The following is a 15459-nucleotide window of genomic DNA, read 5'->3' on the forward strand; positions in this document are numbered from 1 at the left end:
ATCAAACATAGGGTGCCTCTGGCGCTGCCAAGCCAAGTAAATTCAAAATTTTGAGCTCCAAAGAGGATTTTTATCCACGAAAAAGCTCATATTTTCAACTCTATGCTACTGTCAACAGTCCCACATACAGAATGTGCGATCTAATAAATCCAGGTCGTAGTTGACCATTGATTCAGATGATGACAAAAATCTGTAATCTTATCCCGCCGCGAGCACTAATTCCTCTCCTTAGCTAATACACATTTGTGATCCAATCCAATTACGCCATTAGTTCGTGTCAGAATTTAAGAAATGGAGACGGACAGTAGGATAGGACAGGAAACAGAGACATGATAATTTATGTTCACATGTGTTGAAATTGGAGTGGTTTAAATAGCTTTCTTGAGGTATAAAAACCAAACAATGAGGTGGTTTTTTCTTTGATCATTGACATCTCTCTGAAGAGAAAAATCTTCAACCAATTCGTTCCGATGGAGATCTCGTCCATTCAGTGCTTTCCAGACATGGTATATCTATCGTTTATTATTTAGTTCATATGGCTCGCTCTTTCTAGCTAGTCTTCGTCTCTAAGATCGACGTCCTTGTTTTTTTTTCTTCTACGTTGTGTAGGGATTAATGGAGGATCAAACATTTATCAACCAATATTCATATATGAATACCGTAGATGAGATCGGTGCACAACAAATATCAGCTGCAGTACTTGGAGTTGATTTCACTAGACAATATTCTTTTTCCTTTTCAACTTACCCAACAGCATATATGGAAACTCCTACTGACCAGAGATCTGCAAATCAGCTCCAGGCTACCGATAGTTGGAATTCATATAGGAGTACTGGGTCCGCCCATCACATTAAAAATGCGGCTCAGATCTGTGGATTGTAACTGGTCATGTCAACCCTAGAGAAGAGGTGGTTTCTTCAGCTGGAAACAAAAACACGATGCTCCCATCTGATGTTCCTTGCATGAACGCCAACTCTGCGTCCAAACAGCAAGGGCTAAAGAGAAAGAGGACTAGTACTACTGCTACCATGGCAAATAACTCGCACTCTACTAAAGAGCATGTAGTGGCGGAAAAGAAAAGAAGAGAGAAGCTTAACCAAAGGTTTATAGCTTTGTCTGCTATAGTTCCAGGCCTAAAAAAGGTTCTCTACACACTCATGAATTTCCTCTTAAATTTTTTCTTCTTTGCCGAAATCAGTAAATTTCCTCTTAAAATCTTCTGTTAACTTTAAACAAGTGATAGTGTTAATGGGCCGATAAATACTAGCTAGAGTTCATGATGTGAAATTTCCTTCAACAATGTCAGTCATCTATGTCTTCTCTGGCAGGTGGACAAGGCTTCAGTTCTTGGGGATGCCGTAAAGTACTTGACACAGCTTCAAGAGAAGGTGAAAACACTTGAGGAACGAACTACGAAGAAAACAGTAGAGTCGGTAATCTTTTTGAAGAAAACTCAAATGTTTGCCGATGAGAATGACTCATCTTCCTCGAGTGAGAACTCCGTCGCTGGACTCATTAATGATGAAACACTACCTGAGATTGAAGCAAGAGTTTCGCACAAGAATATTTTGATAAGAATTCACTGCGAAAAACATACCGGAGTGTTGGTTAAAATACTTTCACAGATTGAGAATCTACATCTTTCTATTATAAGTTCAAATGCCATCCCATTTGATGATGATTCATCTCTCGCTATAACTATAACGGCACAGGTGATTATTGTTCCACTTTTAGATAGCTTAATATGCATGTTGCATTCATATGATTCATTGTTAAAGTTCGCGGGCATCCAACTCAAAACCAATTTGCAATGGGTGGGGCGGCCCTTCCATATTATATTTTAAGTTAATTAAACGGATTATAGCGATGTGGGACTATTTATCCTATCACACGCATCCTCACGTGTAAAGCTAGTCACTGGGCCTCACACGTGGACCTACGTACGAGTTACCAGTCCATCGGTAATAGGTGTACACAGGTGAGTGACTAAATCAGGAGTAACACCTCGGCCAGTGTCGGCACTGGCCTACATCCCGGGTGTACAAGTGACAAAATCGGTTAAACACTTCGGCCAGTAACTCGGCCTACACCCAGCGTACGCAGGTCTGGGTCTGAAGCTTGGCTGTGATACCATGTTAAAGTCTGCGGGCATCCAACTCAAAAGCAATTGGCAATTGGTGGAGCGGCCCTACCATATTACTCCCTCCGTCCTCATTATATAGTCGGAGAAGTGAGTTTCTCTTAGAATAAGATTTTTTTTTTATTTCCTACATTTCCATCATCTTTCCAGTTTTATCCTTTGTACAATTTCCAACACTAGAAACATTAACTTAATTGCGGTGATAACCACCTATAATAAATAAGGACAGTATATGGAAAAACTCATCTTGGAATTGAAAGTCTACCTATCTAATGAGACTACAAATTTTTACAACTCCGCCTTTATAATAGGGACGAAGGGAATATATTATAAATCAATTAAGCGGATTATAACGATGTAGAACTATTTGTCCTTTCACATTCATGAATCATGACATGACCATACATATTAAAACCCAGTGTTATGTTTTTGCAGATGAATGCTAAATATAGTATGACAGTAAAGGATCTTGTTAAGAGCCTGCGGTCAATTGTTTAAAGGATCATGCTAAAAAAGATAAAACGAAGAATTAGTAATCGACTTCAGTTTATTTCGTGTTCATGTCGACGTTCTGTAGATTCTCATCACTGTTTTTCTTAGAATCCTATTATTGGGGCTTAAAATCCATAGGATTTTGGGGATTTTATTGGGTCATGAAATAACAAATCCAATAACCCCCTATCTTATTATTTTGTTAATGTCTAATGTACCCTCAGTTGAATTAGCGTTAATTAGGAAAATTAACTAAAAATTTTTATGATTAGTATATGAATTAGGATTAATCATTTTATTAATTTTATGAAAATCAAAAAACTCTTTTTCATCAATTTTTTTTTCTCTTATCTTTTTTGTTTGATTAAGTAGAGGATTCTGAGGATTTTTTTTAACTTTTTTGAAAATCAACCACCTAATATGGTGAAACATATCCTTAAATTACTCCGAATAACCCTATATATATGGAGGATTTTGTTGATTCAAATCGGAAAGCATCCATTAAAAATCTGGGTTTTTTGCAGTTTCGGCTGGGATCAAATCCCAGCCGCAACCGACACTTATTCGGCTGGGAAATGATGAACTTCCAGCCGAAAATACTGTATACGGATGGCATAACATTACATCCCAGCCGCAACTCAACAATTTACGGTTGGGAAAAACCCAGCCGTAAGCAATCTCGGCTAGGAAAACCTTGTCGACCTATACGTTATATATTTTAATTATCAGAACCATTTACGGCTGGGAAAATCTAGCCGCAAGTTTTAGATACGGATGGGACGTACGAGTCGTAAGTTTAATTGCGGCTGGGAAAACCAAGCTGTTTTTCATCCTCAACATGTGTTTTTTTTCTTATTATCAGAACAAGTTACGGCTAGTTTTTCCTAGCCGTAATTGATAATTTCGGCTTGGAGACCCGGATGATTATACTACAACGGCTGGAAAAACCTAGCCGAAAGCAGACGTTTTTTTTTCCTGTGATTATATGAATTAGTTACGACGGATAGGAAATCCTATCCGTGAAAAACTAATTACGGCTGGGAAATAAAATATTCCCAACCGTATACCTATTCGACGGCTAGAAATTCTATTTTTCTACACGTAATATGAGATTTACGGTTGGGAAAATAAGAACTCCCAGCCGTAAACAGCTACAGAAACTAAACTTTTTTTACCCGAATTTAATCGAATTAGATTTCTTAGTCATTCACAAGCAAAAATAAATAATGGGTTTCCTTTATTTTTTATTTTTAGGATCATCAATTTCATCATGATGAAATTATGATCATCATCTTCGTCGCGATTTATGAATGAGAAGAGAAGAAGGTAAAGATAATAGTTTTGTGATCATCATCATCATGGTGATATCATGATCGTTATCATGTTTTATAAACAAGAAGAACGTGAAGATAGTAGTTTTCGTTTATTTTTATGATCATCATGATCATCATTTTCATTACATTTGATGAATGAGAAGGAGAATGGAAAAGGAAAAGATAATTAATTTAGTTTTTTTCTTAATGAATAGTGTGATTTTGATTTATTTATGTATAAGGGTAAATTGGACTTTTTATATGGATGACGTCCCCTATCCATGATTTGGTATTAACTATCATTTTAAGCCCCAAAATCTCTCTCTCCTGCGGGCCCCAATAATAGGATTCTTTTCTTGCGGACTAGAGCTGGCAAACAAGCCAAAACCCGCGGGTTAACCCGTGCCCGGCCCGTGAAAACCCGTACCCGGCTCGGCTGGTTTCAAAACAAGCCGGGTTCGGGTTGGAGAAATGTCGGCTTGTGAGTAAACGGGTTAACCCGTCTCGGCCCGTGAACCCGCGGAAACCCGGAACGGGTTTGTGCAAAACCTTATATCGAGGAAGGTCACGCCAAGCGAAAAAGATGGTGTATGCTGCCATTCTAATATTTCAATCAACTCCTATTGCTAATCCTCCTCTAATCATTCTAATTGTTCAATCTAACCACAAACTAAACAAAAAAGAAAAGAACAATTTACTTGGAAGAAACCAAAGGTCTTGGGTTCTAAGTAATTGGTTAAGGGACACCTGTTAGCATCCACAATCTTGGGTTTTCAGCTTCATTTTCTAATGGGTAACAAATAATGATCTGACCCATTAGGTTGATTATCTTCAGGACCAGACGTAGCAATTAACTGTTGTGGTGACATCACAGCATAATCATTAAATGCCAGTGAGGAAGATTTTAATTTCAAATTTGGAATAGTCAGTTGAGGCGATACCGGCGTGACCGAGGAAGAAACCTTCAAGTTACCTTTCTGAAATGCATTATTCTCAACAGTAACGATAGCTGAACGAAGCCTACGATGTGGTTGATGACGATGATCCCGATGATCGTTTGATAAGCTAACCAGATAATTTTCAATAGATAGCCACGAGCCCAAAAAATTAGCAGCTGCAGGGATTTTACTAATATGACAGAGGACTTTAATCTTATAACTGTTAACTTTGAGAAAATTAATCGATGATTCATGGATAATTGGATATCAATAAAATTCCAATGGTGAAAAGGCAGGCCCCTAATACCAATCCAGTGAAAATCATCTGATGCAGAAACTTTCACGGTCCCCATTAGAGTTGTACCATCTGAGCTTGGCACCCATGTGAGGACCGATTTGTAGTCGACATTAATTATTACTAGTAGAACAATGTAGTGTTTGTTTTTAAATAATGGCTCCAAAATTTGATCTCATTTAGGATGTGTTCTTAAGGTATAAAACGGACGGGCTAACCCGTGAACCCGCGGGTTGAACCCGTTACGGGCACGGGTTGAAGAAATGATAACCCGTGGAGAAATACAACCCGCGGGTTTCAACCCGTATTAACCCGAACCCATAAAACCCGTAACGGGCGAGTCCCGGCTCGCCCGTTTGCCAGCTCTATTGCGGACTTAGTTTATTTCATGAGGTTTCTTTTACTCTGTTTTTGAGTGGTTGTATATAATTTGCGTACTGCCAAGTGTCATCAACCGTATTGCATCACCCTCCTTGTCTTAAAACAATTCTTATTTAACGCATCTTTTTGTGTGAGTTTGGAATCTTTGGATTCTTGGTACAAATCTCTCTCTATACTCTAGTGTGACCATGTAGAATACTACTAGCATGGGTCTTCTCTTTCTCTATCAGGCTTAATCAGTTTGTCTTTTAGATGCTTGCTAGTTTTTATTCCCTGATCGAAGGTCTAGGTATTTTGCCTAAATTAAGAAAGGGATAGAGATAAAAAAAATTCTCCAATTATATCTCTTAATAATTTTTAAAAAAAGGAAGGATCCCTTGCCACTTTAATTATCATACTATCTCACACGTTGGATGTCATTTTTGTGAATAAAAACCAAATTATAACAGATTTGAAGCTAATTTTTTGAGGATATGTTACTCTTACCAAGTTCTACATGCTTACTAAAAATGAGCACATTTCGAAATATAAAACCTCACAATCTACCGGTCTTAATTTCGACGGCCAAAAATCTGTAAATTTTCAACTGCTCAGTTTCAAAGTTGTAGATGGTGGTGTTATACGTTTCGGAATACGCTTATTTTCGGTACGAACATAGAGCTATGTAATAATAACATGTCCCCGAAAAATTAGCTTCAAATTCGTTACGATTTGGTTTTTGTTCGCAAAAATAACGTCCAACGTGTGAGATAGTGTGATAATAAAAGTGTAAGGAAATCCCTCCACTTTTTCTAAAAAATATTTAGTTTTTAAAATATTTAGATCTCCTCGGACTTTGTTCCTTTTTCCGGCAGTGGTGGTTGATTTCAATGCGAAGATAATCAACTAAAATATAAGAAAAATATTAAAACCGGAAAAATATAAGAAAAATGTTAAAACTCTAAACCTTCGACTAATTCACGAGGGAGGGATCAAACAAAAAATGGGGTGAATATTTTTTTTGGTTGTTGAATGTTAATTTGATACAGGTCCATCAAATTTACTTGCATGGTATCCTAAGAAAATTTATATTGTTGTTCAATGTTAATTTGGAATAAAAATTTACTGGGCCATCAAATTTACTTGCTTGCGAAGATGTAAAGAATCTTTACCGTATGCGGTTGGTTAGGTTCAGTGCCAAGATGTAAAGGATCTTTACAAGGGGTTCGACAGAAAAATGTTTGGGGTAATTTGCGTTACCTCTCCCGTAAAGATTCGTAATTTGTATTATCTCCCTTACATAAATAGAATTAGCAAAATCTCCTCTCGTCAATAATTCTGTTTATTCCAAGTTAGCTGACTCAACACTAATTTATACGTGTTTTTTTATTTTTTTGGGATAATCTGCGTAACCTCCCCCGTAAATATTGGTAATTTGTGTTACCTCCCATGTAAAGATTGATAATTTGCAGTACTTCCCCTACAAAAAAACACGTGTAAGTTAGTGCTGAGTCAGCTAACATGGAATAGACGGTATTATTGACAATGAGAGGTTTTGCTAATTTAATTTTTATAGGGGAGGTAGTGAAAATTACCAATCTTTATAGGGGATGTAATGCAAATTACCCCAAAATATTTTATGAAAATGAAAACTTCCTATGAAAATTTCTATCGTATACGGTTTGTTGGACTTTGTGGAACGAGTGTAATCATCGTAGTTTCATGAAGAGCCAAGGGAAAAAGACGTACACAATATCATCTTAGACGTGAAAGCGACCCTTTTATACTGGTCTCATTCATCTCATAGTTTAAGGAATGTCATATTCGAAGAACTAGTCAGAATTAGATAGGACATACCTCATGGAGTTTCTGATTCAAACTGTTACCTGTAAAACAGTTTTTTTGTAATTATTTCATTCTTTTTATATATTTATAATATATCGTTTTGTTGATCAAATTTTTTTTTACTTGTTTGCATATCTAATGTAAATTTACTGGTCCATCAAATTTGTAGTTGTCTCGTAAATCCAAGACGTCCAGTGCCTTGTTTCAGAAGGCATGTAGTTAATTTAAAAAACAATTCAGTAGAGTGGTTAAGACACCCCTTTTGTATGTACTGCGAGCGAGGTATTTAAGGAGATTGATTCCCATTAGGAAAAATTGGATTCCCATTTTCACTAACTTCCTTAATAGAGGCAGGACCGGATCTTATTCACGGGATAATAATTGGGTTAGCAGTGAGGATAATCCAATTTGCATGGTCTGCTTGGCAGGGTGGACCTAGCTGCGCCGTATCAAAAGGAAAAAAAAAAGTGTTGGAGTAACAATTAGAAAAAGAGAAGAACTTCTTATTGATAAAGAGGCATCATCATTACATACACATTTTTGTTCTTTATATACATGTATGAGAAAACCTAGTCATCTAATGGACCGCACATCCATGGGCCACATGCCTTATAACACTCCCCCTTGTGTGGTTCAACAATGGAACTCAAGATGTGGTGCTTCACATATAGTGCTTCGAATATAGTTCTTCAAATATTGTTGTCTTCTTGATGACTTGTGTCGAAATCAACTGCTTTACTAAAACTTTGACAAGGAAAAACCCAGTGGGATAAAATCTTGGTATAACTCTTCACATGTAGTAGTTCACATGTTGTCTCGTACTTTACATATAGTTCATCACATGCAATACGATCTTCAAAGATCGAAGAGTCTAAGTTAATTGCATCGTTAAAACTTCGTCAGGAAAACCCAGAGGGACAAAACCTGAACTAAAGAAAAAGAGTATAATATTAAGTAAACTTAGAACATAGTTGGACTCCAATATGTTGCCTCACTAAAACCTTAACAAGGAAAACCCAGTGGGATAAAACCTTGACGGAGGGAAAAGAGTACAACGTGACATATGCAAGTAGTGATCCGTTGCAGATGATCACATTGCTCCATTGAAGTTGACTAGTTGCTTCACAACTCTTAAGGAAGAAAATCCTCGTGGGAAAGACAATAGCCTTAGTTGGGAAATTATATTCCCGGTGTTTGTTGTTGTCTCATTAAAAACCTTGCCGAGTAACAAAACCCTGTGGGAAAAAGTAACCTTGGTGAAGGAAAATAGTTCAACACATCATTAGATGCTCCCCCTGATGTCAGATAATTTTCATTAGTCTAATGCAGTCAAGAGGTGTTTATCACACTTTACTTTGGTGAATTGAATGTTTATAAGACCATGTTGTTGATTCTGAAAGTTATGTTGCTTAATAGAATATCGCGTTTCATTTCTTTGATTCAGATATTTTCAGTACTATCAACGCGATCTTTATGTCTTCAACTTTCAACATACTTGATATTTTTAGTGTTGTCTCGCTAAAAACCTTGTCGAGTAACAAAACCATTTGGGAAATACTATTATCGATTGAAGGGAAAAAGAGTACAGCACAACTTCAATTTCAAAGTAAAATATGTCTACATCATATCCTTGGATCCTCTCACTGATGTCGGAATCTCCCCCTGATTACTTTCAGAGTTGTTCCAGACAGTTCCTTTAGTCATGTACTTTTCGAATATGAATATCGGCAATAACTTAGAAAATAGTCTACCATATCTCCCACTGATTACTTTGTTCGAGAAGATATTATTTTTCCTTCATAATCAAAAACCTTTGGGTTGCAGTTCTTTTAGCATTCCTTTTTATGTCTTTGCGGGGATAAAACAAACTCATGTCAGTGGTTACTTTTAAGTATATGATTACGTTCATTATACCATTCCAATGACGTTGTGTTGGTGCCGATCTATATCTAGCTAACAAGTTCACTGAGGATGTAACACTTGACTGAGTACATTATGCTAAGTACAATAATGCGTCTATTATACTTAGATAAGGAAATTTCATCTCCCGATAGAACTTCATCATCTTCCTTTAGACGAATTGGTCATTTATGTACATTTTGAACTCGATTAATCATGGGAACGCTAGAAGGATGTATGTCCTTGTTAAATTCACTGACACTTTACATATACAAACTGGTGGAATAATATACCACAAGCTCGGTTTTCTAGTTCAGAACATAGATAAGATCGAGATTTCCCAGGGTTTTCATCTCAAATTCAGATTCTAAATAGCTTGTAAGATCTCTTATTCCAGTAAGAGTACTTATGATGTCCATACCGTTGACATGGATGGCTATAACTCTGAATCAAGAACTTATTTAATACTCATGGCACAAAATCGTACTTGTTTAACCCTTCCCAATTAAATAGTCACTTAGACGGGTATACCACATCCGCCTGATTGTTTAAATCAATAAGTGAGTGTTCCAATGTAACTGCAAACACACTCCATGCTTTAGAGTCATTCGACTTAGGAAGCAAAAGTCCATCATGCACTTTTTAAAATATCTTTGAGTATAAATATCCAAAGATATAACCACATTTACTATGTTTCAAGTTCTTTTGAAACTACCAAGCAAACTAATTAACTGAACATTATAATGTTCAAAAGAGTATGCAATCCAGGGGTTTGTGAGAAACCTCGCGCCACAAGGTGATTCTTTATACTTTAAGACCTCATTATTCTCACTACACTTTGTGACAAATAACCACATATGTCCTACGGGCTTTACACTTAGTTGGTTCGTACTACCACACCAAATACCCGTATATTTGTCAAAGAACTAAATTCTACTTGGATTCTGTGGGCCAAATATGCTCTTTATTTGAAATTAATCAAAATAAAGCATGGTTCGATCTCATTGTGCTTTACTTTTGGAGCAACTATTTATGGATTATATCATCACTATGCACGCATGATCCTTCCATTGACTCATATGCATTCTCATAATCAGTTAGGATTTCATTGTTCTCTAGAATCATTTAAAACCTCGAAGCGTCCTCCCGTTTGATTCATGAACATATTTAGAGACAATTTTATGCGATGATTTCAGATGATATAATTAGGTTGTGCCTTGAGCAACAGAAATCTATCACCGGAGCTGGCGCTGGACAGACGTGCATGGAAAGAGGCAATCCACGTGGAAGAGGTAGGTTTCAGGTACGCAGACTAACAACCCACTTATTTTATTTTCTGCCTGTCAATTACCTTGTGTTTCTTTTGTCCATAAACTCGCGAACACGTAAATGAAACCTTGCAGCTGTGAAAGGGGGGAATCTCCCCTGTAGCGCTATAGGAAGAACTGTGAAGGGGAAACCCAGTATCTTCTGCATCATGGACAAGATGTAAGTATAACTGTATTAATGGTCGAGAATTCGTAATCCCATTAAAACGGGGATTACTTGTCATCTAGTCCATAACAGAAATAAATCGGGGCGCGGGTAGCGCTAAGTATTTTTGCCTGCCATAGTGCGGGTTGTGAAATAAGTGATATGCTCTCTTACTTAAAAGCATAATGGGAAGGGGGGGTTGTGCATCTAGTACTTTAGAAAACACTTATTGAGAGATATGCCGTCACTTTGCACTCTATCAACCTTTTTCCCATTTTCGTTCACTCAAATAAAGTGATATTTGTATGAGTTCTTTTAAAACAATCATCATATCACAACTAAAGTTGCTTTATGGTTATACTCAAAGCCTGTACTCAGTTCCAAACATTTCATCGTCAGAGTAAATATGGATTCAATAATCCAAATATTATAGTGAATTAAATTGCACTAGATTGACTCATTAGTCTCTCTAAAATATATTTCCTTCCAAATACATTAGAGACTATAAAAGATGCAATCAATTACATTCTCATCACTGTGATGTTCCACATGATATCCATTTGCACGGGTTATTTGGGAATTTAACAAGGTGTGATTATCTCTCGGTACATCTAGAGATTTTGCGACGCCTTTGTTCTATCTTGAAAACAAATTTTGAGGAATGAGGCGTCCGATGATTCAATCCTTTTAGTCACATTATAAGAAAATAGTTCAACAACTAATTTAAATTCCTTAAGAGTTTCGTGTAATAAGTGGTGTGACCTTATTACGTAACAAAAGAAAATCTATCTCATTTACTTTATAGTGTTACCATTCATGAAGATGATATAGTTTTCATCATAATGTACGAATGATCCTCATAACTCAAGTACTTTTGAGTATATCTCAAGTTCTTTAGAGTATTTCAATCTCATGAAAATGATACTTTTCATTCCATAAGTGCAGACAATGAATTTAAATCTTCGCAAAAAAAAATTCTTTATTTTAGCTAATGAAATATATGTCAAACTATCATGTAGACAACATTTTAGGATCAAAATATAGAATCTAACCATACGAATTCGATTGAATAAAGGTAAGAAAAAAAATGGGTAAGTGTATTGACTTGGAAAATTTCTTCTTTCCATTAATGTTGATGTCTAGAGCACGAGCTTCTGCAAAATATAGTGTGTTCATTTTCCTTTAAACTCCCTCTATCTCTTGTAGTTGACTACTAATATATGATACTTGCATTACAACGCTTGTACCATTCTCAGTAAAATTCTTATACCAATATTTGCAATTCTCTTTGGTATGAGTCAGAATTACATCTTTGTCCCATTATAGGTAGATACATTTACTTTGTATCATTACTATTGGAGCAAGAATTACATCTCCGACTCTTTAATGGTGCTCAAGTACTCCTGAGTTCAAAAGGTCATATTAGAGCCGAATTGGTTTAGTCAAAGTATGGTCAACTATTTGGTCAAGACTCGGTCCATTGGGTTGACAAGGTCATGGTTAATGAATATAAATATATATGGTCCATTATATATGAAATATTCAGGCCCATTGATAATAAGTTTGAAACTATTAGCACATGGGTCCAGAACATATCGTTAACCCTAAAAATTGACAAAATTCTTCTTTCAACTGTTCGGATCGAAAGACAGATGCATCATCGTTCGATCATGATGAAATCGTTACAGTAGCTTCATCACAATGTTTCGAAAAAAAATATTAAAATTTCAAAGACATCCAACGTCTCTATAAAAGGATATTTATGACGCCGTATGACTGTTCCGATTCACGTTTCTGTGGACACAGCAGGAAATATCACGTATTTTGGAGTACTTTCCATGGTTGGATCTGGTAACGCATCCATGAAAAAATAATCAACCGATCCAATCTAGCTCTGTAGTATAACTTAGTGCATGATAACGTGTTGGAGTAACAATTAGAGTAGAAGAAGAACTTCTTATTGATAAAGAGGCATCATCTATTACATACACATTTTATTCTTTATATACATGTACGGAAAAACCTAATCATCTAATGGACCGCACGTCCATGGACCATAGTCCCTATAACAATAAGATGATTAAAACACACTATACATGTAGTCCAACTCGCAAGACCTGCTCTGCGGAGTAACAGGCAGCCTAACTGTTGTGCCATATAAAAAGAGAAAAGATTAAAACAGGCGATACATATACGAGTCATGTCATAATTAAGTGTTTACATGTTGAAATTAACTAGGGTTGATAAGTAATTTCCGGAAATGCTACACTTCCCCCACTTCTTTTCTCTATTAGGTGTTGTCGTTCTTAGTCCCTGATCCCTGGATTGAGATTAGCAAGGGGTCTCATTGTTATTAGATTTAACCGGTAGACGCTTGGTACATAGGCGGGGAAAAGGAGTGGGGAAGGGAGTGAGAATGTATATCATTTTGGGTAATTTTGAAAGATTGTGATCTTTTGTGCAGAGTAATATATTGTTGTCATTGATACTTGGCTTTTGTTTACTCGATACCTTAAATATTTCATTAACTTGATCAAAACCAATTATCGCATTTCTAGAAGAAACAAACTGTTTTAAAGATTCATCACGTTATTTCCACCTCTATCTTGCTATAATATAATAATAAAGTAATGTCTAAAGATTTCTCACATTGTTAAATTTGAATTATATCTAATTACGCCTTAATCTTGACAACTTCATGATCAGAGTATTGGACAGAAAATATTATAACCGATTTGGATCCACAAGGACCACAAATATCCATGACTCCCCAAAATTCAACAACAAATGACTAGATCCAGGCATCACAACTAATGCAGGAAGATAAACTAATGAAAAGGAAAAAAGAACCGATGGATGACCAAGTCAATGTGAAAGCCAATAGATCATGTTGAGGAGAAACCAGAGATAAATTGTTTAAAAGAAAACAAACTGTGCTAAACCATAGTTAGAGTCCAACTGCGGTTCAATCCAAAGTAACATTCAATCATTGGTTACACATAGTTGTCTTGTAGAACTCTCAATCCTTTGGGAGACCGTGGCCAAATGGCCAAAATTTGGACTAACTAGATTGGTCCGCAATGTTTTTTCTTTCTTTTTGTTTGTTTGTTTTTTTTTTTTAAGCATGAAATTTCATTAATCTATTAAAGCACTATTATAACATTGTATATGATACCCGTAGGCTCAAATACAATCAGACCGATATGCCAAGAAATTACAATAACATGGTATTGAGGCGAAATACGAGCAATATTCTTCGGATCCAAAATGCGACAGTGATAGTTGTAATTGGCGAGGATGAGGTTGTCAAGGCTCCGCAGGGTTTCGACAAACGCTTTCCACAAAAAAAAATTTGTATTTTTGATGGATATAATAAATGTATCCATAAGAACTTGGTTGGCGGTGATGTGGTGTGTTGCAATTGATCTGAGATGCTTGTTAGTCCTTTGTCTCCAGATTATGCGGAGTACTGCTCAACCAATTCCTGCCCACCTTCTTGAATGTCCATTGCTTCAACCCGCGTCTTTAGTTTTGAATGAATGTTAAAGTAGAATCAAATATTTTCCGTCGACGGTAGAAGCCAATAAACACTACTACTACTAAAGATACTATTGTTACTACTAATGAAAAACTTAAGGGTTGTATTGATGGCACCAGTCACCAGAATCATTACAAGAACTAAGTTATTGACACGGAAAATTGATTTGCAAAAATTTAGAGTGTACGTTAATCTGGCTTTTTCTTAAAAGGGTTTAAAATGTACGCTGATAAATATGCTTTTAGTTTATCAGATAAATAGGACGAGTCAGTCTGTTTTCTGGGAAGAACGGAAAAAAAAGAGTAAGTTTAAGAAGGAAAACACATACACAATAGTTGAATTGTTTTTCACTTTTGAATTCTTTACTTGTTTTTGAGCTTTTAAAACTTTAAAGAAAAAGTTGCAATAAAATATGGAATTTCTTCTTCTATTGAAAGAGGTAATGTGATTCTTTTTCTGTCTTTGCTTCCTCTGGCTAGTTGTAAGTTGTAACACTATAGAAAATGGGGGATACATGAGCCCCTCGTAATGGCCCTATCAGTAGTGGTCAAAAATCTTTTCCTCTTTTTTCAAAACTCACCTTTGAGAAAATATAGCAAATTTCTGACATGGTTTCAGCCACTGATTAGTGACTACTTCTCTAGCTTTCACAGACTTACATTATTTGATCTGAAAGTGGTGGAAGAAACTATTGAGAGGATCATATTAGAACTTACGCTAGAAGATCAACAGAGTATTTATTTGGCATGGTTTAGATGTTTCTTGAACAAAGGTGATAAATGTCTAAAACTTCTAAAAGCCTTTGAAGGCTGGAGCAGAAGAACCGTTGGTGAAACACCTTTGATCTCTTTTAATAATGAATGACATGAATTTGTATTGTGTAGTGTTCAATTACTTGGTTTCCTCTTGTGATTATTCAAAACCGGAAAACTCACAAAGGTTTGAATGTTAATATTTTTCCTTACAGTTTCTCGAGGAGTAAAAACATAGGTTCTTGCTTCTGCAGCAACAACTTGTAGTTTTTTTTTTTTTTTTTTAAATGAAGTATAGCAGCAACTTTAGTTTTTTCTAGCATTTTTCTTTGTTACGGTAAATGGCAACTATAAGTTGTCATCAGTAAAGTATTGACGTTATTAATGACTGCCTTGCACTTAACATCACATCAA

General features: G+C 36.0%; 1 protein-coding gene across 1 annotated transcript; it reads left to right on the plus strand.

Moving 5' to 3' along the window:
* Window positions 1-938: 938 nt before the first annotated feature.
* On the plus strand, window positions 939-2638 carry LOC113324584 (transcription factor NAI1-like). The gene is made up of 3 exons (XM_026572895.1): window positions 939-1142; window positions 1329-1712; window positions 2576-2638. Exons 1-3 carry the CDS (start codon window positions 939-941, stop codon window positions 2636-2638), a joined length of 651 nt encoding a protein of 216 aa, XP_026428680.1.
* Window positions 2639-15459: the final 12821 nt, after the last annotated feature.

The sequence above is a fragment of the Papaver somniferum genome, chromosome 11 (genome assembly GCF_003573695.1).
Source record: "Papaver somniferum cultivar HN1 chromosome 11, ASM357369v1, whole genome shotgun sequence".
Taxonomy (NCBI): Eukaryota; Viridiplantae; Streptophyta; class Magnoliopsida; order Ranunculales; family Papaveraceae; genus Papaver; species Papaver somniferum.

Excerpts from the sequence above, each read along its gene's own strand:
- LOC113324584 (XM_026572895.1), top strand. The coding sequence starts at position 939 with ATGCTCCCATCTGATGTTCCTTGCATGAACGCCAACTCTGCGTCCAAA. Across the intron at positions 1,143-1,328 it reads TAGTTCCAGGCCTAAAAAAG|GTGGACAAGGCTTCAGTTCT; the intron begins GTTCTCTACACA and ends CTTCTCTGGCAG. Across the intron at positions 1,713-2,575 it reads CTATAACTATAACGGCACAG|ATGAATGCTAAATATAGTAT; the intron begins GTGATTATTGTT and ends ATGTTTTTGCAG.